Genomic DNA, 23608 nt, shown 5'->3' on the forward strand with positions numbered 1-23608 from the left:
GAAACTGCAGAAGTATTAGAGATGTTTATTGACTTTCATGGTGAATGCATAATTAGTTATTTTCTGTGAGCTAGCTTACTTTTTCTCCACTCCAGTAAATATTATTCCAAATAATTTAGAGATTAAAATCTCAAGAAAAACAACAACAACAACAACAACAAAACCCCAAATATTTTCTTGTTGCATAAACCTCCAGGCCTAAAACTGTAACCTTCTTGTTGGTGCTGCTTGGAATAAATGGCCTCTTACAATCTCAGCCCTGCCACTGATTAATTTAGGCTCTGTAAGTATTGTGTTTGAAGTTGTGTTCATGCATCGTGGTGCATGGGGACTTGAGGGTGACCGGGTACATCAGGAAAGTCATATTCACTCTGTGCAGTGGCTGCTTTCATGATAAAACATGATTTAAGCAGTGCTTCTACAGAAACAAGCAGTTTGTGTAGGCTGTAATAGAAGACACCAGGACTCGGTACAGTAAAACAAGTTTTGGCTCTGATGCAATGCAGAGGTGGCAAAATCTTTTTCCTGCAGTTGACTTACCTCTTCTTCCTCCGCCTTAACAACAGCATTTGTGATAATGCAGTTTATCAGTCATGGCTGAGTTCTTGTGACGACAAAAATCAACTCGTGCTGTTTTAAAAACTATGACAAACATAGACCAAAACAAAACTTTTATTTTAAATAAACTTTTTTTTTTTTGCCATTTGTTTTTTAATGAAAGAAAAACACTGTTTGGATCATCTTTCATCTGTGATTGATGTGCATATATTCTGTTGCTGCTTTTCTCTAGAAACGGAGAAACTTCTATTCTTGGAAGTGCTTCTAAACCATAAACATGATCTGGAGGTAGAGAGGTAACAGCAAATTATCAATTTGGGTTGTATAAGCTTCCAAAAGAGAAACTAAACTCACAGACACCAGAATCCAGGCATAGCTGGAGTTCAGGTTCACGCTGCTGTCAAAGATCAGAATAAGAGCCACAGCAATGATCTGAGCAAAAATTGCTGTCATTGTCCCTTCAAAGGTCTTCTTTGTGCCCGGCCATTTGATTTCCCCCATGGTGCTGCCAAAAACAGAGGCCATGGTGTCTCCTACCCCAACTGCAAGCACCCCAGCGTAGGGGACCAGTGCTCCTGCCCCAGACAAGGCGCCTTTAGGGGCACAAGATCTGGGGAACAACCACACTGGGAGGGCCATGCCAAGAAGAAGGTAAATGTGAGTCAAGATTAGAGGTCCACTGTCTCTTTCATCCAAGAAGAGAGACAGCAAATACCGAAGAGTTTGGCCAAACGGTTTTATCCTGAAGTACCGAATATACTCTAAGAATATGAACACGGCCAGACACAGGACTGCAGCAACATAGAGAAGCTGGCGGTCATAAATCAGTCCGGGAACGAAAGTTGCTACAACAATGAAATGGAAATATTTTCTGGTAATGGTTGAGGCCTGGTGTTTTTTAGATTCAGATGATCTCTTGGCATTCTGGTAGAAAACTATGCCACACGCTGAAGCAGCCAAAAAAGTCCAATATATGAGAAGGTAAACCCTTGTCTGTGTCTGAAACAAAAACTGGAGCAGCCAGAACAAAGGGTTCCTCCGGATCAGTCGGTAAAGCCAAGGCATGATGACTCCTAAACCTAGCACTGCTGTCATCATGTGGAAGAACATGGAGGAGATCCACGTACCCGAATCCATGAAAATGAAGAGAACAGTGAAAAAAAGCCCAAGAATAACAACTCCAATAACTGCCACCAGGAGGAAGAAGTCTATGGGTTCACCTCTGCCCTCGATTACATTCAGTGAGCGTTTAATGAGCTGATTGAGAACAAAACTTATACCTCCGAGAACTAACAGTGCTTCTCCAGGAGTAAAACATCGAGGCAGCAGGTAGAGCAAGATCATACTGAGGTAGACAAAAATTAGCAGCACTTCTAGGACCTCTATCACTTCTGAAACAGTCAAAGAGTGCTTCATGGTATAGATAATTATACTGCCAGCAACACCAGTGAGTATGCAAGTGTTGGTGGGCACAGGTTTTGTGATGCCGACAGCAATTACAGACAAAAATAGAGCAACCAACATGCCCGTGGAAGCTACGACTATGCCAAAGCGTTCAAAGTACACGATACCAGCAGCCTTGCACCTCTCCTTCATCGCTATCCCCAGCAACGGGATGACCATGCTGGCAGGCAGGAGCCCACTGTTCGCTGTGGTGCGGAACTGGAACACAGCCCCCCCCTGCTGCAGCAGACGGTCCCATTTGAATTGGACATAGAAAGCTTGGATGGCAAGAGCTACAGCGCACCAGGAGTAGCGGTCCCACACCACTGCATGCACGCACAGAACGATGCTGAAGACGATCAGGGATTCCACCAGCACTGGTTTGTTTAACATGGTTCCAGCCTGATGCGGCTTCGGCTTTCAAGATCTTTCTCACAGGTCCTGATCTTCTCAGTAGTTGTCCACTAGAAGGAATTCTCTTTCACGCTACTGTGATTCCTATTTAAAAGAAAAAGAACAAACAATGAAAGCAACTACTAGAACACTAGAAAAACTGAAGCTTGCTTGCAGCTGTCTTGTTTGTAAGCTCAGTTTAGACTGATATTATATGCCAACTGTTAATGTCCATCATCAGAGAGAAGGGATCAGTCTAAACTGTTACTCCCATTTGAGAGTCCAAGCTGTGCTGACAGAAGCTAACTGCTCAATACATAGGGACATGTATTGCAACAGAAATAGTTTAAATTACGTCTTTGACTTGAAATATGAAGCAAACAAGCCATAACCATTCCCAGATGGCTTCACTGCAGCAAGCTGCCAGCTGGGCTACAGGACAAGGAACAGTTTCACCACCTGAAACGCAGATCTTCAGTTCTAGGGCAGCAGCTTTCAAAAGCTGCTGACGTGTGGATTTGCAACACGAGCTATTTCATTGCTGTGTTACTTTCTGGTGCCTGCCAGGTAACCCTGCCGGGTGCCTAAGGGCCAGGACACATGGGAGGGACTCCTCAGTGGAGAGTGCGTCGATGGGATATTGGCAAACGGCTCTAAACTAAAGCACGGCAGATTTCGGTTAGATACTAGGAAGAAACCGTTAGTGATGAGGGCGACGAGGCCCTGGCACAGGCTGCCCAGGGGAGCTGCGGATGCCCCAATCTGGCAGTGCTCAGGGCCGGGCTGGACAGGGCTTCGAGCAGCCGCGGCAGGGGCCCTGCTGTTCTGGGCTGGGAACCTTCCCCGCCGCCCTCCGCGGTCCCCCAGGCCCCGACAAGCCCCAGCAGGAGGCGCTGCCCAGTAGCCTCCAAGTGGCCGCCGCCTTCCCCCTGCCGCCCGCTCCCCGCGGCGCACACTAACCTGGCAGGACGCCGCCATCTTGGCGCTGCCGCCCGTCACATGACCCCGAGCAGCGGGGAGAGGAGGGGGGGAGCGGAGGCGGAGCGGCCGTACCACGTGACGCCGGCGAGGCTCTGCGCTCGGCGCCGCGGGTCACGTGAGAGGGGCAGCGAAGATGGCGGCGGGCGGGCTGTGCGCGAGGTGCGGGGATGCGGCGGTTGCTGCGGCGGGAACGGAGAGCGGGGCGGGGCGGGCGCCGTCCGTCGCTGTGCGCGCGTTCCCGCCGCGGGGGAAGAGCGGGGAGGAGAGCCGCGGAGAGGAGGGGACGTGGGGGGGCGGCCAGGGCAGAGTTAACGGCCGCGGGGCTCGCGCCGCTCTGACCCCGCCCCCCGCGCTCGGCCTGGCCCCGCCTCGTCCTAAGGCTGAGGGGCCCTGCGGGGGCCCTGAGGCCCCGGACCGGCCTGAGGGACCTGCTGCTCCTCGTGACTTCTGCGGGATGCCTCCGGCCCACCGGGCGCCTCGGTTCGTGGAGAGCACGCGCGGTTTGCTGAGGAAATCCCCTCGTGGGTCCCTTCGGCCCCTCGGGGTTTCCGTGCCCGCCGGCTGTCTCTGGGCCGCAGCGATCCCTCGGTCTCGCTTCTCGGAGGGCTCTTTGCAAACATCCAAAAGAAGCTGACAGCCATGCGGGAGCTGTATAAAGGAAGCCCTTTTTTCTGATGAGCCCCTTCGGCCCGCTGCCTTCGTTTGCTTTTGGTCGTTTATTCTGTCGCTTTCAGGCTCCGTTTGGTCCTAGATGTCGAAATTGTATTAAAGCAGAGCTCACAAGCCCCAGCGGGGACGAGAACATCTCTGTTACCTATGGCCGCACCAAGAGATCTTTCCTTCCATCGCTCTCCCAGAGCCTAATTAACAAATTAGCCATGAGAAGTGACCTGCTGTAACCCTAGGAGAGGTTAGAGTAGAATGAAGTGCAAGGTCGGCTCCGTGTTCTGCAAAGCCATTTGTTTCTTGGTAAAATTCGGTGGCCTTTCTGCACCTGTTGGGCTGCAGAGGCTCCACATGCAGCTGCTGACCATCAGCAGGGGAGTTCAGCTCCTCCTGAGGAGCTTGGAGGTAGAAACTGGTTGATAGGTGCACCAGAAATAGTATGTTTTATAAGTCATTTTAGTGGTAGCATCTGTCAGGCGTTGCAGGTGACTTTCACTTCTGTAGCGGGTTATTTCCATGATGCTAATCTAAAGATAAGTTATTGTTTTTGTTTTTTTAAACAGCCTTTTGTGGGGGGAGTTGTGGTGTTTTCGCTCCTGAGTTGTATTACGTTGCTGACAAACCGTCAGTTTTAAGTTTCCTGACCTGTTCTTTTTGGCAAGCGTGCTTCTGCAGAGCTGTTGTAGGGAGACTCATCTTTCCAGATGCTGTGCCAGGGTGAGGGCTTGGTCTGTAACACGTTCCAGCACAGGTTGGCTTTCCTACAAGTTTCTGAGGAAGGGAGAAGAAACGAGAAGCTCAGGTGCATGTTCTGAAGAGCTGAGGCTAGTGTTCTCCCCTTTGGAAAGGTGCTGCATTTCTTCTTTTCACCTGGTTTTGCACTGGTCTTTGTGCGAAGGTAGAAACTATTTAAGAAGAATTTGTTTGGAGGACAGCATCAGGTGAAACCCAATAAAATACTGCTCTATTCTTTATTTAGGTTTCTTTATACTAACCCCAAGCTTTCAGTTACCAAGATCAGATTGAGCTTTTAAGCTGATGTAAGCTTGCATCAAACAGGTGTCATAAGTTTTGTTCCATCAGCAGTCGCTCTCTTTTGGTCTTTCATGGGTTCTTTCAGCGTATCTGAAACTGTTCAGCTAAAAATGAATGTCCTTTAAATCATTTTACTTTTACTACAGGAGGGGGGTGATCTGCTCTATAAAAATAATTGCAATTTTGAAAAGGTGTGTGCTAAATAGAAGCCTGAAATGATGTTTGTTACTTAAACAGTCTCCACGTTTTCCCTTTATTTACAGGAGCAGCAGAGAATTGTGGACAATTCTCCTGGGCAGATCAGCTTTAAGAGAACCAGTAAGTCCATGTCTTGATAAGCAGGTTTGCCTGTCACCTAATGGACTCTGCAGCCAAATGCATCATTTGTACATCTGTTTGAGCAACAGTTTTGATGCTTTTTCCTTTTCCTCAGCGCAGTTTTTGTTGCTCTTTCTCCGCTACCTGTTTGTTCTTCCACTCCTTGCACGTAGCTGCTTCGTGAGCTTCTGCCTGGAAGGGAGTATGTGAAATCTCTGGATTCCTCTGGTTTCCTCTCTGGAATGGACAGAATGCTGCTTGCTAGACTGACTGGTCTAGGGTATTTGTGAGTGGTACAGCTCGCTTCTGAATTTTCTGGGATGGAGCCACTGTGTTCAGGAATGTGCCCAGAGATTGGAAATGCAAACGTATCAGAACCAAGTCCAGTGTCTCCTCTTTCCTCTCCCTTCCTAACAGTAGGCAACGCAGCAAGCTTTCTCACAACAGTGTGTACCTTGAGTCAGTCTGGATCATCTTGTTCGCCTTGTGTTGTTCCTGTCTCTGTGATGGTGAAATTTCTTTGCTTTACTTAAACAAATCTGCTGCTCGACAGGAGATGCTGAGGAATCTGTTCAGTAGTATTTGGTTCTTTTTTTAGGCACAGATTGCATCAGAACTGAACAAGCACTGGCAGAGATTGTTAGAAGGGCTTTCATACTACAAACCTCCAAGGTACAGTAATTGCCTGATTATAAATTAACCTCTAAAGTGGGATCTAATAATAAGTAGAGGAGCATATTGAATATTTCTCTCTGATTTGCTAAAAATAGATTTTTATTCTCTTGCATGATTTGAGGTTTTTGGAAAGGAGCAACGACAGAAAGTGCTTAATTCAGACTACATTCTAGGGCCTAAAATACAGGCCAGAAAGAAACAACAGTAGCTTCTGCTGTCATTATAAATGTTAGAAAGCTCTTAACCCTTCCTTACCTCTGCTCAGCTGTGGTGCTGAAGTGCAAGTAGGCACCCTGCAGTGAAGTGGCTCCTCTTGACACTTAGTCATGTCAGATAACTAGATTCCTTCGTTGGAAAGGATAGAATGAATGTAGCCTGTGTTTATTATACCAGTAAAGTACTGAACGGCGTTGAGTATTATCTGGTAGGAAAATTGCTGATTATTGTTGTATGACGTATTGAAAGGCCACTGAGAGAAAAAAAGTGTTCGGTTTAAACGGATAAAATTGAGAACTTTGAAATTAAAGCCTCTTGAGTTCATTCCTTGGAGTTGCTGCATTTTTAATGATGACAGTTTCTTTTTTTCTTTAGTACAACTTCAGCAGAGAAGATAAAAGCTGATAAAGATGTCGCTGCTCCACTAAAAGAGTTGGGTCTGAGGGTCAGCAAGTTCTTGGTGAGTGAAGGTGCTTTTCTGATTACTTTTTTTCATCCTTGCACTTGGATTATATAGTTCCTGGGGTTCTGTTATTTAAGTAAGCTTCTTGATGCTGAGTAGAGGCAAAGTTAAGTTTCTTTCAGTTCAAAGAAATCTAAAGGATGTTTCACATACCTGTAGGGGCTGTAAATCAAAAATTTCTGAAGTGATTAGTGACTTTGTGAGGTGGTTTGTTTTCCTGGTTAACATCCCCTCCTGCTTTTCAAAAGCAACACGCTTTGGTCTTGGGTTCTTTAAAGGCATCTGAAACTGCTCAGCTAAAAACTGACGTCTGTTAACGTAGCTGCCACGCTTGAAAATGCTGTTTACCTGCAAGGACCAGTGGCAGTAGCTTTGTTTAAATGGCTGTTCTGCTCCTTTACTGTAGTTTTAACTGGCTGCACCTAAATGACATCAAAGCTTGTGTATTTTGCTTTTCATGAAACAAGCATCATCCTGAAAAGCACCAACTTTCTATTATTATTTATTCTGAAGAGAAAATCTACCTGAAATATTTGGAGAGAATCTGTAATGAATTCAGTTGCCTTTTGTTCATTTCAGAGCATCTCTCTTTTTTTTTTTTTTTTTCTTTTCCAGGGACTGGATGAAGAGCAGAGTGTGCAGTTGTTACAGTGTTATCTCCAAGAAGATTACAGAGGAACAAGGGACTCCCTGAAGGTCTGCAGCTCCCACTTATTTTCTGTTCACTATACATCTTTCCACAATACCAGTAATCTGCTGATGAATATTATGATATGCAACCCCACATTCTGAACTGGAAAAGACTTTGTGTTCTCTGAACCTGCAGTGGCCAAGTACCACTATACAGAAATGTGACCGCAGATATTCAGGTCTAACTTTCTGGTCCTCTTCCTGCTTGAATCTGTCTGCAAGGATTTGGCTCATCTCTGTCTCAGGAATGCAGGAAACCTACAGATGTGTGAATGAGAGTGGGTGGAGATGAAGAACAAACATTTACAAATAAGTATTTTGGTTTTGTAGTTTTGGAAACTATCTTTCCAAAAGAAATGGAAAGAAAAATTTTCTCATTTCTTTCAGCTGTGGGTTTTCTTTTTTTTTTAATTTAATGATACTTATTTTGTCAGTAGGTATTTCTGCAATAGATAATTATTTTGTTATATTTTGTTTACAGACAGTTCTTCAGGATGAAAGGCAGAGTCAGGCTCTGATGTTGAAGGTTAGTCATTTCCGTTTATGTTTTCTATTGAAAAGATCTGAGAGCTCACGTTTTGTATTCAGAAAACCTTGGAATGATGGAGATGTTGGGCTTGGCAGGGAGTTCAGCTGGTCAGCTGTGTGCTTCCACGTTTTCCAAAGCTCGTGGCTTTATATGTTTCTGTGTGAAGGGACAGCTCTGAAATGGAGGTTGATCATCACACCTGGCTGAGATTACTAAAGATTAAGAATGGGAGATCATCTGTGTCTCTTATTTTTGCCTTTCTTACAAGTTTTATCAAATAACGGCGTAATTATAGACATGTCCCAGTGGACGTGTTTTATTGAGTTCTGTTAAGTTAATTAAGTTTTGGTGCTTTTATTTTTATTTTTTAGGTAACTTAAAACTGCTTAGTTGAAATTCCATCTGTAGTAGTGTTTGAGCACTATATGTATTTTGGTGCTGAAGGCGCTGGAAGAGGAAAGTGAATGGGAGTTGAACACAATACCAAATTGATCCTGGTGCTGTTATATATTCACAGCTTGCTGACTATTACTACGAAGAGAGGATCTGCATTCTGCGCTGTGTCCTCCATCTACTCACTTATTTTCAGGATGAGAGGCACCCTTATACAGTGAGTACAGGAACCTTTTCCTGGATGTCATTGAAATAGGCTCAATATGTAAGTTGTGTACTAATTATCCACCTGTGATTGCCAAAACTACATGAGAATGGGTGTGAAAGTTCATTTATTTATTTGTTTGCTTGTTTAAGGCACAGTACTTCCAGTGTGTGGAAAAGTTGGACAAGGAACTAGTTCCTAATTACCGTAAACAGTTTGAAGAACTGTACAAAGCAGAAGCTCCTACATGGGAAACACATGGAAATCTAATGGTATTTTTTTTTCCATGCTCTTCTATAAAACTTACCAAATGTATCTATCTGACCTAGAAAGTCTGTCTTTATATATAGTGTGTTGAAATGTGTGTGCAGGTGTAGTCAGAAATAATAGTTCTCTTGGTCTGAGAAACCTAAACATAGTTTTCTCTTCAATTGAACTGAGTATTGCTCAGTACCAAAGCAAGCTGTTTGAAACTCATTCTTCCTTGTAAGAAATCTGTTGATAACACTCAGCTAACAGATCAGTTCATGTAGCTCTTCATAGTCTCTCTGCATCAGTGCACTGTACTTGCAATGGCTTTTCTTGTTATTAATGCAAACCATGGACTAGGGAAACTTTGAAATAGTTCAACCCCTCTTGGTTTCTGATTGCTTTGTCTGCTCTGTGAGCTTTGATGTGTGATGTTGGGACTTCTCCTTGTGCAGACAGAGCGTCAGGTTTCTCGTTGGTTTGTGCAATGCCTCCGTGAGCAGTCCATGCTCCTGGAAGTCATCTTCCTCTACTATGCATACTTTGAAATGGCACCTGATGAGCTTCTGGCATTTGCGAAGTTGTTCAAGGAGCAGGGATTTGGCACTAGACAAACCAACAGGCACTTGGTAGATGAGAGCATGGATCACCTGGTGGATCGTATTGGGTAAGTAACATGAATATTTGTGAAGCGAGTACAGAACAGAGCAATTGTTTTCCTCAGGAAAAAAAAAAAAGAAGTGCTTATATTTCTCTCTTCTCTCTCTTAAAATCACCACTCTGAAAATCAAGCTAAACTAATTATGATGAAGGCAAAATGTCTTTTCTGATTGCACTGGATATTTGTGGCAAAATGAAGATGCGATTGCAAAGCAGAGGAGCATCCAGATGCCAGTTTTCATCTAACTGTCTGTAGTAAGAATGGCAACGAGGACACAGTGCTATTTATTCTTAGATGGTCTAGTTGTGAAGTGAAACTGCATCTTCACAGTGCTGTACTGTGAACTGTGTTGCTTCAGTACAAGCTATCACGGGTTTGCTTACAACAGGGGCAATAATGGCTTTGTTTTGCTGTGTGGGACATAGCTCAGGATGCATCCCAAAGGAATGAATGTCTTGGCAGGAGGTATAGAGTTAAAAAGGTCTGGTTTTGTCTGTTCAGTGGTAATTTTGAAGATTTTAATCTGTTATATGCTTAGTGTTTCAAGACAGAATTTAGATTACCTTGCTGCTAAGTTGTTATACAATGTCATAGTTCTTCAAAGAGCAGCTGAACCAATGCAAACTAAATCATTCTTTTTAAATTAAAAAACAAAAACACAACATACAACTGAATTCTGAAAAAACGTGTCTAACCTATTTGATTTTTCCCCTCTTTCCTGCTTGCAGCTACTTCAGTGCTCTTATTCTGGTGGAAGGCATGGAAATTGACTCCCTCCATGAGCGCGCTTTGGATGATAGGACAGAGGAGCACAAGTTAGCCAATAATGCACATGTCCACCAGGTAAAGTGCAGGCAGGGTAACCCCATGTTCAGCCAGACAGTGTAAAACTTCCTCTGGTTATGCAAGCAGTGCTGTTAAAAGGTTATATATAAAGGGTTCTGATTCTTGTGTTTGTTGACTAAACATAAGAGCTAGCATCCACGTAACGTGCTGGGACAAATAAGAGGGAAATTAATTCTTCTCCCATTTATTTACTTGATTATCTTGGACTTTTCTTTAAAGAAGAAGAATGTGTGCAAAGAAACAGGCAATGTGAACTTGAAAAATCTTCTGTTTCATTCCCTTCTCAGTGTCAGGGCTTTTAGGACAGAGAACTTCTGTGTTTAGTCAGTAAAACATGCACAAAGCCAGACCAAGACTGCAAACGCATGGTTTGGTTAGTTAGATGTTTGAAGTAATTATCTGTAATGGAAAGATGAGTGTTAGCAGAAAGTTGCCATCAGCAATATGATTACTGAGTAATTTCTGCTTCTGTGGGATCTCAGTTGTGTTGCTCTTGTCTCCTTGCAGGAAATGGACAATCAGCTGCTGCAGTTAGGAGATGTCTCACATCATGCTCCAGTGCTTTTGGCTTGGGCTCTGCTCCGTCATACCATAAATCCAGAGGAGTCAGCCAGTGTTATCAGGAGAATGGGCAGCACTGCTATCCAGCTCAATGTGTTCCAGTACCTGACAAAGCTTCTGAGATCACTTAGCAGTGGGGGCAAGAATGTGAGTTTCTTAGTATCGTATGTAAGCTCTTGAAGGTTTTTAACTACTAGTGCTGTGAAGATGTGGTGGGAAGTGGATGATTTTGAATCAAAGTGATTGCAAGCTGAAGCTGATTTGAACCATAGCATGCAATAAAGCATGTTTTATCATCTCACATTCTTTCAGTGAAGAGCAGAAATCAAACTGGTACTAAACAGATTTTTATGCCCAGAGAATGAAAAAAACACAACTGAACAAAAACAAACAAAAACCTTCTGTAAGTAGGAGTGCTATACCTCATTTGATCAGAACACACTGCATCTAATCACGTTTTTTGATTTGCCTCCATGGGTGTACTTGCTGTTGTAGATCTTGAGTACTAGCTGATTTAATTCTGCACAGCTCTCCAGGTATGGTTTCATTAAGCCATACCGTGTGTGAGAGCAATCAACTTGGTGGGCAGAAACCGATGAAAACAAATCTTGTGATTTCTCTGAGCACTGAGTGATTTTTTTTATTGATATTTTGAAGGCGTTTCTAATGATAATAGTAGCAGCACTGAATAGTTTCTCAGTTCAGTGAAATTTCTCATGTTGCATGCAGTTTAACTGATGACTGTGTACTGCACTCAGAGGTGTGTGCAGTTTGTAAAGGAGACCAGGTAGTGTTACAGTATGTTCTGTAGCTCGTGATCTTTCCTGTAATGCTCTTATGTTTTCTGTCTTCGCAGTGTACTGCCAGCACAGCATGTATGTGCATTTATGGGCTTCTTTCCTTTGTCCTGACATCGCTGGAATTGCATACGTTGGGCAACCAGCAAGTACGCATGCAACGCTCATTGCATCTGTTAGCTAATCTGAAATAACATGTCAGAACTGACGCTAATTACTTCTGTTAAATTGTAATCCTGCATTTGAAACAGCAGAATTTGTGTTTTAGGTAGATGTAAAAGAGTGGTTTCCACTATGCACACTTAGTAAGCACCTCTGCAGCCTGGCTGAGTAACAGTGAAGTACAGCATATCTTGAACTTGAAGTCCGAGGGATTTGAAACTAATTGTTGGTGTTTTATTTCCAAAGCAATGGAAGTAATACGTATTCAGTTTTTAGGTTTGAGGGGACATCACATAGTCCTTTGTAAACGCAGTGGACAAGCTTGTCTTGGCCAGGCCATTCCTTGATAAGAAACATGGCTTTAGACTGGCTTTGTGGGGTGTGTTTCCTTCTCTTTTGACTAGAGGAAGTAGTTCCATCTTAGCTGGTAAGCGTGGAAACTTAAATTCTAGGAATGTGACAGAATTTGATTGGGATGGAAGCTCTCTGCGTAAAGTAATGTTTTATTTTGTTTCTCCTCTCTTCCTCTGAAGGATATAATTGATGCAGCATGTGAAGTTCTGGCAGCTTCCAGCATTCCTCAGCTCTTCTGGAAGACGGTGAGCATGCTGGCAATTTCTTTGACCTACCTTGCTTAAAACCAAAACCTGATTAAAAGATTCCCTTTTAGGAAAGGAGCAGACCGATCATATTTAGTTGGCTAGTTGCTAGGAGGCCCTGAGGAGCCAGTGTTCATTTGTATCTATCTTTTATTTATGTTTGCCCTTTCCTGCCTTTTAGGTCCATCCTTGGCTTTACTCTTGAAGGATACTGGAACAAGTTTTAATATAGGTGATAGTTTAAAACAGGGCTGGGATTGCAAGGATTGAACTAACTGCTGACAAAAGCATCGTGCTTATTTTTTTGTTCTCACAGAATTAGGATGATGTGTCATGCATTAGTCTTACTTCCTGCCTTATACTTGCACATTGCCTCATGCTTTAGTCTGTGCAAGGACTGGAGTGATACTTTTGTGCATGGTTAATGTCCAGTGTACGACTTTAAAAGGAGCTATATCCTTATGCTATACTGAGGCTATTTTAGCATTTCTTTTTAGCAATAAGACATTTGTTTTCTGTTTCCATCACCAGGAACCGACTGCAGGTCTGGGTATTATCCTGGACAGCGTATGTGGGATGTTCCCCCATCTTCTTACTCCTCTCCTTCAGCTGCTTCAGGCTCTTGTGTCAGATAAATCTACTGCAAAAAAGGTACAAGATCTCTCTTGGTGTTTGGGAGATTATTTCAAGATAGGGATAGTGCGCTATGTGGTAATGCATTGTAATCACCTGGTTGCTTTATTTTTAGGAGAGTCTGTCTCTTTGGCTGTGTGTTTTAAGCTCTCTTTCTGTGCAGGTGTACCGGTTCCTGGATAAAATGTCCTTCTACATTGAACTCTACAAGCATAAACCTCCTGATGTGATCTCTCATGAAGATGGCACACTGTGGCGAAGACAGGCTCCAAAGCTCCTCTATCCTCTGGGTAAGGAAACTGCATTTCATATTTTCTTATTCAAGTGCTTTGGGGAATTTAGTTCTTTCCCTGGCTTCTGACTCACGGGGAGATTTATGGCTGTATTCCACTTGTTCCTTCAATCTTTAGGACTAGGTCAGACAAATTTGCGGATACCTCAGGGAGCAGTGGGCCAAGTAATGCTGGATGATCGAGCTTATTTGGTACGATGGGAGTATTCCTACAGCAGCTGGACACTGTTTACCTGTGAGATTGAAATGCTGCTCCATGTTGTATCCACAGCAGGTGAGAGGGGCAGGGAGTATAAGAGAGAATAAAGTAGTTGTTAACGTAACTCCTAACAACAAACAGCAGGATTGAGCAGCTCTGAGTACTTTTGAAAGAGCTTGGAATACTCACACAAAAACCTGTTCGTTTTTGTTATTGTTGTTGGTTTTGGTTTTGGCTTTTAGTTATGGTAATTCACTGCAAAAGGCTGAGAGCACATAATGAGATGAAAGCAATTTTACATCAGGGAAAAGTTGAGGTGCATGAAATAAGTGTTTTTGTATGGGGAATGAGTGGGGATATTCTGGAAGATGCATGTACATTGTTGTAAGCATGATAACTGCTGAAGTATGATTTTTGCATTCCAATGCTAGTTTTCTTTACCTAGATGTGATTCAGCATTGCCAGAGGGTCAAGCCAATCATCGATCTGGTTCATAAAGTCATCAGCACTGATGTATCCATAGCTGATTGCCTCCTGCCGATCACATCACGAATCTACATGCTGCTGCAGAGGTGAGTCACCAACCGGCATGGAGTCACTAACAGCAGAGGTACCTGAGAAGTTGTAGTGAACTGAAGGAGTGGTCATTTACCCATTTTTACCAAAAGATTTGAAAGAAGGTGCATCTCAGTGCTTGAACTCTCTGAGGTTGATGTTCAGGAAGGACTGTTCTGGCTGCAGAATGCTTTAACTCAGCAGAACAACCCCTCCTTCACTTCCTTCTTGGATGCTCTGGAATTTCCAGGTGATAAAACAGTTGCACATACTAACTCTCCTTCCAGTCATCTGCTGGATAAATCACTATTTATTATGACAGCCTGTTGTCTGATGAGCCTTGCCTCGTGCAGTAGATTGATCTGATTCAGGGGAGAGAGAGACTTGGCAAGGCTGGACTGACAGTGTGGACTCTGGTGTCTGCACTGGAGTGTAGGTTTGATGCTTTGGATCAAAGCAACAGTATGTAGGCTAGATGACAGATAATAGTACACTTCATGCGTTTTTTGTCTTTCCCAGGCTGACAACTGTCATCGCTCCCCCTATGGACGTTATTGCTTCTTGTGTCAATTGTTTGACAGTGCTGGCTGCACGGATGCCAGCCAAGGTGAGGACCTTCTTGATTTTCTACGTTTGATAACTAGGACACATACATATGTGAGTGAGAGATAATATCTCTACTTGTTCTCATGCAGGTTTGGACTGACCTTCACCATACAGGCTTCTTACCATTCGTTGCCAATCCAGTGTCCAGTATGAATCACATGATTAGGTATTCTTTTCTTTTTTTTTGCCTGAATTGTTCATAATTTGTCGTAAGACCTTTCTGCCTGTTTGAAATCTGAGGTTTATGGAATCTATGCATCTGGCATTTCTCACTCATGTCAAAGTGGTACTATTCGTACAGTGAATCCCCTTGCTTGTTTCACAGCGCGGAGGGAATGAATGCTGGGGGCTATGGAAACCTGCTGATGAGCATAGAGCAGCCTCAAGGCGAGTACAGCGTTACCATCTCCTTCCTGAACCTCATCACAACTCTTGTCCGGGTGAGTGCTTCTGGAGTGGTCTGTATGTGAAGTCAGCTGTAGACTGATAGGATGAGAAAGTGAAATACAGGGGTGTCTGACATCCTCTGTGCAATGTGTCTCTGAGTAATCTATTGTTGGTCTGCACTCCTTATGTGTTACTGTTTTGTGCTTTCTCTGGTTCTTTCAAAAGAACTGCTTTGATCTGATCTACGAGAGAATAGAAATCGTTTGTAAATCTATGGCACCATGCTCAGTGGTTTTCTCACACCTTAAAGACACATGACTGATCTTCCTACAAAAGATTTGATGTCCTTTAAACCAGAAGTGGAAAAACAGCTTTTCTGTTTCTCCCAGGGACAACTTGGTAGCACCCAGAGCCAAGGACTTGTGCCCTGCATTGTGTTTGTCCTGAAGGAGATGTTACCAAATTACCACAAGTGGCGTTACAACTCTCATGGAGTGAGAGAGAAAATTGGTAAGGACATCGAGAGGGTAGACAGGTGAGATCAAAAGGGATCACCTGTCCTGGGGAGAATGCATACATGATTCCCATTTTTTATCAGATCTTTTCTGGCAGACATTTAGGATTTGCTTTGTGCATCTACTAGTATTGCTAGATGCTGTGGTTTGTTTGAAAATAATAGGGACTAGGTAACAGATCTTCCTGAAAACTGAGCAGTCCGTTTCATCTGTGTTTCAGGATGCCTCATTCTGCAATTGATTCATGCCATACTGAATTTGTGCCCTGAAATGGATCCTCGCAGTAGGTAAGATGGATGATGGATGTCAGGTTTGTGACAGCCTGGCTTACGGTGCAGCAGGGCTCTGTCGCTGTCTTTTTGTTTCAGTTTTTGAATGAAAGTTACCTGGAATTAACTGGCCTGCTTATGTAGTGCTGATTTCAGTGGTTTTCTGCATTACTGAGAATAGGAGGGGTAGAAAAAGATGAGGGACAGAGAAAAGCATGTTGGTTTTTAAAATATCGTGAAGAAGGAGAAAACAGCATATGTGTTCCATTGGGCAGACTGCCACCCACTTTCCTATTTGATACATCCACTCTGAAGGAAGTGGAAGGAAGAATGAAGTAGGGGCTAGTGGATGTGTAGAAATGCAAACGCTGTTTTGTGGTAGGTTAGTAAGTGGTGGGAGGAAAGTACTGCGAGTGATCCTCATGATGGTGTTCTGTGTTGTCTGTGCCCCTCAGCAATGCCCCCAGCCTTCAGTCCTTGTGCATCTTCAGCCTGGCCAACACTGAAGCAGGGCAAGCTGTCATTAACATCATGGGAATTGGTGTGGACACTATTGACATGGTGATGGCCTCCCAGTCTAGTAGGTGAGTCACGTGCTTCATCCTAGTAGTGTGAGGGAAAAAAACAAGGGATAATATACGAAATGTAGCTTTAGCTTGGTTGCACTTATTTGGGGATCTGTGACAGCCTGCCCTGTATATTCTGGAGGAACAAGCCTTCTTTGTTACAGATCCATATGTATCTTTTGCTGTACACACACCACTTCATGCTGTTGCTTTAGTTTTCTACTTTGCTCAGTGTTAATGACATTTGTGGTGTGTTGGTGGGTGCAAATGTGCTCCATTGCTTTAAGCTTGCTGGAGTTACTTTTTGTAACAACATATTCAACTTGCATTTAATTTATAAGACTGAATGGAGTGAATTAGAAGCAGGAGGATTATAGCCACAATTAGAATTTTCCTCGACATGTGGCCAGCCAAACTTGCCAGGAGGTTGTTTTTGAGAAAGTGTGCCATTTAGAACGTCTAGAAGGGAATCCAGACGTGTTACAGAGAAAGCAATACCTATGTGAAAATCCTTTTTGGCTTTCTTGTCTCTCCAGAATGTTTATCTTGTAAGGAAAAGCTTGGGAAAATACTGCTTTTAGAGCCAGTTGAATCTCTTCATCTATCGTGGATGCGTTATAATTTCTTTAAGATTGGTTCTTGCAAATGTTTCTCCCTCTGTCTTAATGCATTCAAAGTGTTTCTCCTAAAGAGGGGGAGAAAAGTGACAACAGACTGTCAGACTCTTTTCCTTCTTTGTTTGATGCTGAGAGTTCAGGGCTGAGTAGACAATGTACTTTGTGGCTGTGTGGGGGTTTGTGTTTCAGCAGCTGTTAGGTGGGGATGTGACAGTCGGAGTGAAAATGTGTTATAACCTCTGAGTGACAGAGCGTAGGATTTCATCTCTGAATGTTGTGCAGGTAATAAGGGTCAGTTGTCAGCACAGTTCCTTCCTTTGTTTTCTTTTCTGAAATACAGTGATGAGTCGCAAGGCCAAGGTCAGCTGCTGATACAAACGGTTAAGCTGGCGTTCTCAGTTACCAACAATGTGATACGATTGAAACCCCCCTCTAGCGTGGTATCTCCATTAGAGCAGGCACTTACTCAGCATGGTACGTATTCCTCCGTGGGGACAGCCTGGGAATCTGTGGTTTTTTTGTTACTTAGAAATAGTCAGCGTGTGTTTCGTTACAGACAGTATTTGAGTTATGGAAATGTCCAAAATGTGCCTTCTAGTGATAGGAGAAGGCTGATTCTCCCTCCTCTAATGCATTCTAGTGGGTGGTAACCCTGCTTGTGGCAAGGGGGTTGGAACTAGATGATCTTTAAGATCCCATTGTGCTTCATCCTTTTGGGAGACTGACCTAATTCACACCTCACCTTCTGCTATGGAAGTTGTTATTTGTGAGATAACTGCTCTTATCTTTGATTTTAATTCCGCTCCCTTCAGGTGCTCATGGAAACAATCTTATTGCGGTCTTGGCCAAATACATCTACCACAAGCACGACCCCGCGCTTCCACGCCTGGCCATCCAGCTGCTCAAGCGACTGGCTACGGTAGGATGAGGCTCACACCAGAGCTCCTTTGCTTCTTCCTTTCTGACTGATTCCACTGCTGAAATTCTTTCAGAATAGTTTCTTCAGACTTGTTTGTGTCAGGGAGCTTAATGCAAGTCGGCTGAAGGCAGCGCGGCCTGAAAGAGGAGAAAAAGAATTCCGTAGGATTTGGTTATCCTGGCTTCTGATATTTCTTTCCTTCTGCAGGTTGCTCCCATGTCTGTTTATGCCTGCCTTGGTAGCGATGCTGCTGCCATCCGTGACGCCTTCCTCACCCGCCTGCAGAGCAAGATTGAGGACATGCGTATTAAGGTCATGATACTGGAATTCCTCACGGTTGCGGTGGAGACACAGCCTGGGCTCATCGAGCTCTTCCTGAACTTGGAAGTGAAGGATGGCAGTGATGGCTCAAAGGTAGAATGGCTGACGTTTGCCTGGAGATTCTCTGCTCTTTTGTTGTAAGATCCCTGTGTCTTATGGCACAGGTCTTTAGAATCTAGCAGGTTTGATGTGTAACTCTGTGTGCCTGATGTAAAGGTGAATGCAGCACGCGTTTGCAGTGAATGTGTGTGCTGTGGTCCCAGCTTCACTTTTTCTTACAACTGAAAAAAAGCTGTCCTCAATTTTCATAAGAACATCTCTACTGAGTCAGAGCAAAGATAGCAAAGATCCTTGTGCCCTTACTCTCCTGACTCTGACAGCAGCCATTTAGTGGGAATACCACTACGCAACACATAGTGTCAGTTTTTCACAGTACCTGTTCACTAGTGCTTTGCAGTTGGAGGTCTTCTTGAGTTGGGACCTTTCTGAAGGCATTTGGTCTTACCAAGTCTTAGCTTAGCTCACTTTTTATACCTCTAAAACTCTTCTCCCCTCTTGTGTTACACATTCCTTGTAGTTATTTACAAAATATGCATCTGCATCGTATGCTCACGATTTACTCTGCTGCGTATGGTTCGAGAGGAACTGAGGACATCCTGCTCTAACAGGTGTCTCTGCAGTGGTTTGGTGGAGGCGTAACCTCTCTCATTTCCTTTTGCTCTAGGAGTTCAGTTTAGGGGAGTGGAGTTGCCTCCAAGTAGTCTTAGAGCTGATAGACTCCAAACAACAGGAGAGGTACTGGTGTCCTCCCCTCCTGCACCGTGCTGCCATCGCCTTCCTGCACGCCTTGTGGCAGGACCGCCGAGATAGCGCCATGCTCGTTCTGAGGACAAAGTGAGTGGTTGTTTTCCTACACTGTGTTCTGCTGCCCGTATTCCATGACACCTTCTCTTTGGCTCATTGGACTGCTGAGGGACAATTGCATCCTAGATGTTGCGTGTCCTACTGAGGGGGGTGTGCTGTGCGTGCGTTTTGAACTGGATCTGTACTGTCTCTTGGGAAAGAAGGTGAAAAGCCAGCGTGTGCATGTTCAGAAAGCAAGTGCACGTTGTTCACTTTCTTTTGTGCAAGGCTGTATAATCATGTATTTACAAAAGAATACTTTCTGTGGAATTTGGAATGGACAAAATGCTGCTAGGTGTGAGGGAGATAACTGATACTACTTCTGTATCTGCCTTTTAGGCCAAAGTTTTGGGAAAATTTGACTAATCCACTGTTTGGGACTCTTCCTCCGCCTTCAGAAACGTCAGAGGTGAGTTGCATCTGGGCAAAATGAAGGCAGCTTGGTACTTCTCACATGGGTTTCTAAGCATGTGTGGCTGCTGTTTGTGCTTTTGGCTTTCAAAAAAGAAGCATGGCCAACTGGTTTAAATGGAGGCAGCAGCCGAAGCATATTCTTCTGCTCTTTGCAGGGAATGGCTGTACAGCAGTGGACTGCCTTTAGAAATCCTCTGCTCTTTTTTCACGTGTGAAGTCGAAATAGATGTTATCTGGCATCTGTGTGTACATTCTCTGGAAGATGTGCTGTGTGTAGTGCATCCGTACTGTGTATGCAGTCTGGCTCCTTATTTTTAGGCACAGCCCAGGCTGCCTGGTATCGTGGAGGATTCAGTTTGGTTTTTTGCATTCTTCCTTTCTGTGGGTGTTTTCCCCTTCGTTATGCAAGTCCTGTGCCCTCACTCAGTTTGACTGCTGCTTTGAATCCAGCGTTCCTTCCTTACCATCATCGGTCCTTTGTCAAATGACATAACTGTTGCTGTCATGGGAGAAACTAGTCTCCCAACCAGGATTATCAGTCACTGTGATGAGCGGGTGGGTAAGGTTAAATTAGAGTTCCACTCACCCTGCAGAGCAAGGTGCTCAAATTCTGCTTTCATCTTGTCTTTGTAGCTCAGTGTCTTGGATACCTGTGCCTTAATCATGAAAATCATCTGCTTGGAGATCTACTATGTTGTCAAGTGAGTCTTTGGCAGTCTCTCCTTCATCCCTCTACTAAAGTCTGAACTTTGTGTTAGTTCTGGTAGGCCTTTGAGGAAATAAATACATGTAATCCTGTGTAAACGTGGGAGAACAGTGATTTATACAGTCTTTGTAAGATCACTTTATGCAACTGGTGACTGCAAGAAATTCAGATTTGTGTTTGTGATCTGTTTCTGTAGCCCATAGGTGAGCATGCTTGTATTCCCTTGTATCCTGCAATCAGAATATAACATATGTATTACAACAAATTGTGAAATAGGCGAAGTGCATAGTGATTGCTGAAGAACATTTTAATAGTTTTCTCACACTGAGTTTGTTTTTCTGAACATAGCTGCCCTTTGATATACTGAATAGTCAGGATTAACTAAAACCTCAATTAAAAAACAGAACGAATCGTAGATTTTCTCCAGGGATCATCTGTTTTCCTTCAGTGTGATGCAAAAAGTGGGATTCCCTGCACAGGTCTAATCTGTGGAATACCCTTCACTTGCAAGCTGTGCCCTTGGCTTTCCTCCCAGAGTCTGTGACCAAAGAATAAATGAAGATATCTTCTCCTCTTCATTTGGTCAGGGGCTCCCTGGATCAGTCCCTGAAAGACACGCTGAAGAATTTCTCCACCAAAAAGCGCTTTGCTTATTGGTCAGAGTATGTGAAATCATTGGCATATTATGTGGCAGAGACAGAGGGCAGCAGCTGTGCCTCCATGACAGAATATCAGATGCTCATCTCAGCCTGGCGGATGCTGCTCATTATATCCACTAGCCATGTAAGAGCTACCCTCGTGGGTTTTCTTCTCTTACCTCTCGTGATAATCTGATATTAACATTTTGAATAATGCAGTGTCAACCTTTCCGGGATTAGCTAGATGTTAGTGAGAATCCACTGTTTATTTCCTGTCAGTTATCGTGTATCTACACTTAGAACACAAGTTGGCACGAGCACTGTGTAGGGTTAGGGTAGTTAGTGTTTTGTACTTTGATATAATTGAGCACGTTGTCTGAGCATGGGGGAGTGGTATACAATTTTTATAGCAATTCAAAGTAATTCTGTAATCCTGAGGAGATTTTGCTGAGTCAAGTGAATGGCCCAGCAGGGAAATTAGCCATTGCCAACTTTGTTAACTGCTCATAGACTTCAGTGATTTCTGCAAAATTGCATGATTCAGCAGATAGAAAATTCAGTGAATTCTTCAAGTAACAGAGCAGCAGGCCGACGTTAGAGCAGAAAAAAGGGTATGTCTTTTGTTGTATTTGATGGAGCTTTGCTTTTGTGGATCTCAGGCGGATATCATGCATCTGAGTGACCCTGCAGTTCATGAGCAATTGTTTCTGGACGTGCTCAGTGGGACCAAGGCTTTGGTAGGTGCAAGTTCCTCTTAGTTCTTGAATTTCCCAGTTGCTCATCTCATCTGTACTGTAAGGAGCTCTGTTTCTGCAGCTGTTTGCCATCATAGGTTGTTGGTTGTTTTTTTTTTTTTTTTAGATCTTGTGAAATCTGTCCGAATCAAAGTCTTTTTCCCGAGCTTCTTATGAATCTTCATTTAATACGTGTTATTTTTGACGTAACTGGGCGACCCTGCAGAGGGCTCTGCCTCTGGTTCCCCTGTTGCTGCTAGCTCCTGAAGAACCAGTTGGTTGTGGTGCTTGGGCTGAGCATTTCTTGTATTGCACCTGTGCGTTGGCTGTTACCCCTGTAACTCTTGTGATGTTTCTTCTTAGCTTCTAGTTCCCATGTCAGTATCTTGTCTGCAGCTGGGCTCTATGCTCTGTACTCTTCTTCTGATCCTGCTGAGGCAGTGGAAGAGGTAGGTATTTTGTATGGGTATTTACTGATCACTGCTAAATATAAAAGCTTAGTAGAGTATGTTTGAGTGTTTTGCTGAAGTGATTTTCCCTTAGTGATTTGGGGAGGGAACTGATGCCTTCTAATGGAGTTTTCTTTTGGGATGACAAATATCTGTAGTTTGTTGCTGCAAGATCTTGTAGCAATACATACATGGTTTGGCTTCCTGCTTGCTGGTGAGAAGTGTATGAAAAAAGCTTTTGTGATAGCAAGCCCTGCATTCTCACTGTACTGTGGCAAGTTTTTAGTGAGACTGAGGTAGTGACTTGCCCAAGTTTCCTTGGAAGAACCTAAACCAGTGATCCACACAGCTCAGTTGAGCCAGTACATTTATTGAGGGATCTTATCTAATCTGAAGAGCTCTTCCTTTTTGTTGTCAGCGAGTTGGGTTCTGTGGATAAAATCATAAACTCCTTGACGCAGATTCTGGAGGGAGTACTACAGGCTGATCAGCAGATGATGGAGAAAACCAAAGCCAAAGTGTTCTCAGCTCTTATCACTGTGCTGCAGATGAAGGAGATGAAAGGTGAGGTGCTGTGTGTACAAGCATCAAGAGCAGTGCTGCCGTGGCTGCATACAAAATTAACACTACCAGGTTTCCAGCATAAAAATGTGTATGACATTAGCTGTAGTGCAAGATGCTGAATATAGTTACTAGCTTCTGGGACCTCTCCACATGTTTAACTTTGTTTTAACTGGCTTTAGTGTGTTGTTCACTGTACGCATGTCTTCCCTGCCTTGTCTTTTCCCAGCAAGAACCCCTTGTAATTTCTTGTAATAGTTTTGATGAGAGTGTGGTGTTTATACAGCTCATGGACAGTAGGCTGCATCCAAGGACTGGTGCCAGCAATCTGGAGAAATGGGCAGGCAGTGTTACAGAACAGTCAGTGCGTGGTAGTGCTTGCTTTCTGCTTTGAAATGTGAGCAGCTGATATGGCTTCTTGGGAAAATTATGCTTTCTATTATTCAGGTGATGATCTTATAACTGATTGTATCCTCCTAGCCTTATTCATCTAACGTTGTTACAATTCCTCACGTTCTATTTTGTGGGTTTTGAAGTAAAAACAGTAACATTAACTCCAGGGAATGTACCCCAGTGATATTATCAGTTCACCTAAGTATGAGGCTGGCGTGCTAACCGATGTCTGTTCTGTGTGTGTCGCAGTGAATGAGATCCCACAGTACTCCCAGCTGGTGCTGAGCGTGTGTGAAACGCTCCAGGATGAGGTCATTGCACTCTTTGATCAGACTCGACACAGCCTGACCTTGGGGGATGCTACAGATGACAAGGACAGCATGGAAACGGATGATGCCTCCCGAGTTAAACACAAGGACCAGCGAGATGGGGTAAAGGACCGAAAAGATCTGTGTATGTTGGGAATCCCCTTTGCTGCTCACTGCCTCCAA

At 43.8% G+C, this 23608-nt stretch overlaps 2 protein-coding genes across 4 annotated transcripts in view; one reads left to right on the forward strand and one right to left on the reverse strand.

Moving 5' to 3' along the window:
* Positions 1-3455, reverse strand: DOLK (dolichol kinase). The gene is made up of 2 exons (XM_021414344.1): positions 3355-3455; positions 1-2499 (listed from the first exon to the last, which is right to left on the reverse strand). Exon 2 carries the CDS (start codon positions 2392-2394, stop codon positions 823-825), a length of 1572 nt encoding a protein of 523 aa, XP_021270019.1. The 5' UTR covers positions 2395-2499; positions 3355-3455; the 3' UTR covers positions 1-822.
* NUP188 (nucleoporin 188) overlaps positions 3427-23608 on the forward strand; it is a 26432-nt gene continuing 6250 nt past the window's right edge. Inside the window, exons 1-34 of one of the 3 annotated variants that reach the window (XM_021414318.1) lie at positions 3427-3534; positions 5340-5394; positions 5993-6066; positions 6661-6745; positions 7364-7444; positions 7920-7964; positions 8485-8577; positions 8718-8837; positions 9270-9481; positions 10204-10318; positions 10829-11029; positions 11739-11828; positions 12375-12440; positions 12972-13091; positions 13237-13363; positions 13484-13639; positions 14010-14136; positions 14639-14726; positions 14815-14891; positions 15051-15165; positions 15502-15622; positions 15848-15914; positions 16352-16480; positions 17420-17553; positions 17892-17998; positions 18206-18412; positions 19044-19213; positions 19562-19631; positions 20270-20337; positions 20930-21125; positions 21640-21717; positions 22078-22163; positions 22582-22727; positions 23367-23548. In XM_021414318.1, the coding sequence (XP_021269993.1) occupies positions 3509-3534; positions 5340-5394; positions 5993-6066; positions 6661-6745; positions 7364-7444; positions 7920-7964; positions 8485-8577; positions 8718-8837; positions 9270-9481; positions 10204-10318; positions 10829-11029; positions 11739-11828; positions 12375-12440; positions 12972-13091; positions 13237-13363; positions 13484-13639; positions 14010-14136; positions 14639-14726; positions 14815-14891; positions 15051-15165; positions 15502-15622; positions 15848-15914; positions 16352-16480; positions 17420-17553; positions 17892-17998; positions 18206-18412; positions 19044-19213; positions 19562-19631; positions 20270-20337; positions 20930-21125; positions 21640-21717; positions 22078-22163; positions 22582-22727; positions 23367-23548 (3834 nt within the window). In that variant the 5' untranslated portion in view covers positions 3427-3508. The other 2 variants (XM_021414320.1, XM_021414319.1) reach the window with 2 other exon arrangements.

This window comes from Numida meleagris, chromosome 16, assembly GCF_002078875.1.
Source record: "Numida meleagris isolate 19003 breed g44 Domestic line chromosome 16, NumMel1.0, whole genome shotgun sequence".
In the NCBI taxonomy this organism is placed as follows: Eukaryota; Metazoa; Chordata; class Aves; order Galliformes; family Numididae; genus Numida; species Numida meleagris.

Bases quoted from the DNA above. Each gene is read 5' to 3' on its own strand.
- DOLK (XM_021414344.1), bottom strand. From the start codon at position 2,394: ATGTTAAACAAACCAGTGCTGGTGGAATCCCTGATCGTCTTCAGCATC.